Source organism: Bison bison, unplaced genomic scaffold, assembly GCF_000754665.1.
Source record: "Bison bison bison isolate TAMUID 2011002044 unplaced genomic scaffold, Bison_UMD1.0 scf7180017864063, whole genome shotgun sequence".
In the NCBI taxonomy this organism is placed as follows: Eukaryota; Metazoa; Chordata; class Mammalia; order Artiodactyla; family Bovidae; genus Bison; species Bison bison.
The window spans coordinates 2,276,693-2,280,950 of NW_011494635.1; the positions used below are offsets into that span (position 1 = coordinate 2,276,693).

Below are 4,258 nucleotides of genomic sequence, written 5' to 3' on the forward strand. Positions count from 1 at the left end.
CTTAGCCGCTAGCTGAGCTCCCCGGAGCCCGCAAAGCGCGCGCAAGGAGCCCCGACCCTGAACGCGGACGTACACAGACTCGAGCCCCAGCTTAGAGCCAGTATTTGCTAGAGGGACCGAGGCAGAGACAGAGAAAGAGATCTCCAGCTCTCAGAGTGTCACGGGGCCTAGGCGGGGCAAGCGCCCTCTGAGGCCATCAAAGACAGGGGTGGCTGTTTCCCCCTCCTCCAGCCTCCTCCCCAATAGATATAGCACGAATTTTTAATGCGTCTTCCTTTCACAGACAACAATACAGGGTTTGAAAGCCGGACACAATTTGGGTTTTGTGCGGGTCCCTCCTCGCGCTCCCTTGGCCCAGCTGGCCATATGGAATCCAGCATGGAGCCCGCGGATGACAAAGGGACCCAGTGACGGGCCCAACAAAACCCCAAGGAGACTTCTGCCTGACTCTGGGATTCACTGCCCGCGATAAGCGCGCTGAATGGTGCGGGGTGGAGGGACGGAGGGTGGGCCCCTTCTCCCTCTTCCCCTCTCTGTCCCCTGCGATCCTTTCTCTGTCCCTTTTTAATATGCACGCCTCTAACATCCCCGGCTCCCAGCTCTCCCATTGTGCCGTTTTGTGCGGCCCCGCTGTAGATTGGGCGAAGATAGACTGCTGAAGCGAACCCGGCGCCGGGTGCGCTCCCAGGGCGCTGGGGTTAGGGCCACACAGGCTCTGCGGGCGCTTTTATTGACTCCGTGGGGACCCGAGGACAGAGAGAGGCGGGCGTCGGGCCCACCTCCCGGGCTCCGAGCCGCTGGAGCGCACACCCAGACAGCAGGCCCGGGGCCTGGCCACCGCCCCAAATGTGCCCTCAAAGCGCACACGTGGAAGCCTGCGAGAACTTGGCCCTTCCACGCTGCCTCCTTCCTCGCTGGAGGCCTGGCGGGGGCGGGGCGCAGGCGCCTACGATCATTTTTGGCTTCCAGAAGTTTGGGTCCTGAAACAGTCAAAAGCAGCCAAGTCTTGGGGCTGTGCCTCGGGTCTCCTGACAACCCTACTCCAACAGGCTGAGAACTCTCTTTCCCGGCGGGCGGATGGGGTTATAGGGAGGTTACTAGAGGAATGTTGAGTGGTTGGTTGGTAGCTGGGCAAGCTGGGCATTGGCACACACGATTTGGGAATTCTCCTAGCTTTTTCAAAGAGCAAAATATAAAACTTCAAACGTTTCCACGCTAGTGTGGGGAACAAAGGTAGACTTTCCAGCATTTAGGAAAACCTGAAAGAACCCAGTCGAACCTGGAGAGGAGAAAGGACATTTAGGAGGATATTCTAAAGACTCCAGCGCCCTCAATTATCCAGGGGTGGCTGCGCAACGCGGGAAGAGCGTGTAATCACGTCCCGGGCGGGTAGCGTTGAGTGCTATTGACGCGCCGATTTGGTCACACGGATAATCATGTTTGCTTTAGATATTGAATTAAATCTGATCATCAACCAGAGGCAGCGAGTAAGTCAGCTGGGACCGGCTCCTTTTGCTCTGCCTCCTCGCCCCCCGCCCCCAGCCACGGACGTGGAGCTCGAGAAAAAAAAAAACTGTTTCCGAATGGGGCCGACTTCCAATATCCCGAGGTGTCTCCCAGCTCTGGCTGGGCTCTGAGCTTCGGAGCCTCGAGTGTTTTCGGAAATCAGCGAGATAACAGGAGATAGGAGGCCCTATCCCCGAGTCCTCGGGGCCCTCTGCGATGCTCCCCGGGTATGCGCCGGCGTCCTTCAGGGAGCTCTCCCGGCGACAAGGGTGGGATGGAATCTGACCTCTAACGAGGGAAGGACTGAGGCGCCCTCCCCCGGGCGAACTTGGGCTGTGTGCTCACCTCCCGCTCCCCTCACCGCAGCCCAGGAGGCCGGGGCGCACCACCCCACCCCAGACCCCTACTTTCTAGAGAGCAATTTGCTCAGCTTCACGCCAGAGAGCTGGTCTTGGGGGGTACCGCGCACAGCCGAATGCTAGTAAGGGATGAGGCCCGGCATCCAGTCCCGGGAGACAGCTGGAGACGCGGAAAGAGGGGATGCAAGGAAGGCTCCGGTTAGCAGGGATCGCCTCCGGCTCCCGCTGCCTGGCCCTCCCCGGGCGAGAAGCCTGGCGAGAAGCCTGGCGAGGCCACCGCACACTCCTGTCGCCCGCGCCCCGGTCCCTGCGTCCCTCCTTGTAGCCTAAGCCTGAAGCGCCCCGAAACCCATCCCGGGCCTCCGCGCCCAGGTCTGGGAGCCTCCTCTTAGGTCACCTCCCGACCCCGGGCAAGGGGGTTGTGGATTGGAGAGAAGACGACCGGTCTCAACCTCAGCGCTCCCTCCCCTTCTTCGCACGAGCTAAATCAAATGCAACAAAGTGAAAGTCACGAGTGTAGTGGCATCAACAGCTCCCCAGCTGAAGGAGCCACTCGTAGACTTGGGCAACCGAGGGAAGGTTTGCTCTTCTGGCCTTCGAGTTTTCCAAAGTCATTCTTCCTCCCGCGCCAGGACGCAGACGCCCGGAGGCAGACAGGGGGCGAGGCCGAGAGAAGCCGGGCGACCCCGGGCGGCCGCTCGGCCGCTCACAGGCCCGAGGCCCGGCGCTCCCGCCTAAGGTCTGGTGTCCCAGGGCCGAGGCGCGGTGCCTGACCCGCCCGCCCGGGCGAGGCCTGTTCCCGGGGCCTCTGCCGCGCCCCGGGTGCCCCGGCCTCCAAAGGATGCTGGGGGGCGCGGGGCCCGCGGCCTGGCCCGGCTCCTTGCCCGAGGCCTCAGGCCCGGCGCGGGGCGACAAAGTAAGACAGAACCGGAGGGCCGGGCTTGTATTTTTTTAAACACAGAATTTTTATTAAAATTCTTATTTAAAAAAATTGAAAGCTTTCAGCGCCCGGCGCTCTTGGGGAACCGCACAGAACCGCTGAACTCCAATTTCCGGGGCTCAGGCCCCGGAGGACGGGGCAGGGGGCCTTCTCGCTCGCCTACATTATGTTTTTCTTTTGTCACATTTGAGAAATGTTTGCACTGAACAAAATTTAAAAATATATAAAGAAAAGAAATCAGGAGTAACCAAACAGAAGCAAACCAAAACAAACCACAAAGAAAGGAGTTGGGCCCGGAGGAGTACGGCCCTTCCTGAAGGTCATTTTGGCAACAATCACCACTGATATTTACAACGAAAAGCGAAATCTGCCACCAGTTGTCAGAACGTTTACATGGCCATAAATATTTAGCATTTTCTTATAAAAAAAAAGAGAGAAAAAAATCCTCTATATTTTTAAAGTGTTTTCCACTTGCTTTAGAAGAAGACGCTGACAATATCGCTACTCACACAAACGTATTTTACAAAATTCACAAAAGCAGGGCGCGGGGGTGGGGGGTCTTTTTCTCCTTCTCGAGTGAGGAAGTTAACGTTGGGACCATTAGGTCCCCGGGGAGAAGCAGAGAAGCGAAGCTGCGCAAACATTCTGTAAACACGGCTTAGGGTTCAGCCATCTCCAATGGTTCAAACGGAGAGAGGGGTGAGGCGGAGCTGGGTGGGTGGAACTGCCTCTCCAAGGAGGTGCAGGCCAACTCTTGGAGCCTCTCCGACGAAGCCGAGAGTCAACTCGACTCCATAATAATAATTATAATAATATAATCACCACCGTACGGGCCGAGAGTCCTCCGCGCCTCTGCCGCCGGGGTGGGGCCTGGGCCAGGGGCCTCGAGTCTGGGAGGGGCAGGCGCTCACCAAGTCCACGGCTGGGCCTGGACCAGGGGGTGTGCTGTCGGGTACTGGGGGGCGCCGGCCGAGCTGTACTGGGCGTTGTACTGCATGTGTTGCAGAGACTGCGCGCTGTAGGCCGAAAAGGGGATGCCCGCCTGGAAGGTGGCTGCTGCCAGGTCCTGGGCTTTGAGCGCGTGGCACGGCTTGCCGTCCCTGACCAAAACGGGCACGGCCACCCGGCGCGGTGAGGGCAAGGGCGTCACCTCCATACCTTTCTCGGCCCGGGCGCGCTTCATCTTGTAGCGGTGGTTCTGGAACCAGATCTTCACCTGCGTGGGCGTCAGGCGGATAAGGCTGGCCAGGTGCTCGCGCTCGGGCGCCGACAGGTACCGCTGCTGCCGGAAGCGCCGCTCCAGCTCGTAGGTCTGCGCTTTGGAGAAGAGCACCCGCCGCTTCCGCTTCTTGCCGGCGTCCCCCCCGCCGCCGGGGGTCTCCTTGTCATTGTCCGGTGACTCGTCGGCCGATGGCTCCGGGGACTTGGAACTCGAGTCTTGGGGCGCCGCGCC

At 59.7% G+C, this 4,258-nt stretch overlaps 1 protein-coding gene across 1 annotated transcript in view; it reads right to left on the reverse strand.

Annotated features, from left to right (window-relative positions):
- Positions 1 to 3,712: 3,712 nt before the first annotated feature.
- Positions 3,713 to 4,258, reverse strand: part of LOC104985948 (homeobox protein Nkx-2.2) — a 1,914-nt gene continuing 1,368 nt past the window's right edge. Inside the window, exon 4 of the mRNA XM_010836336.1 lies at positions 3,713 to 4,258. This exon is cut by the window's right edge and continues 1 nt beyond it. Within this exon, the coding sequence (XP_010834638.1) occupies positions 3,713 to 4,258 (546 nt within the window).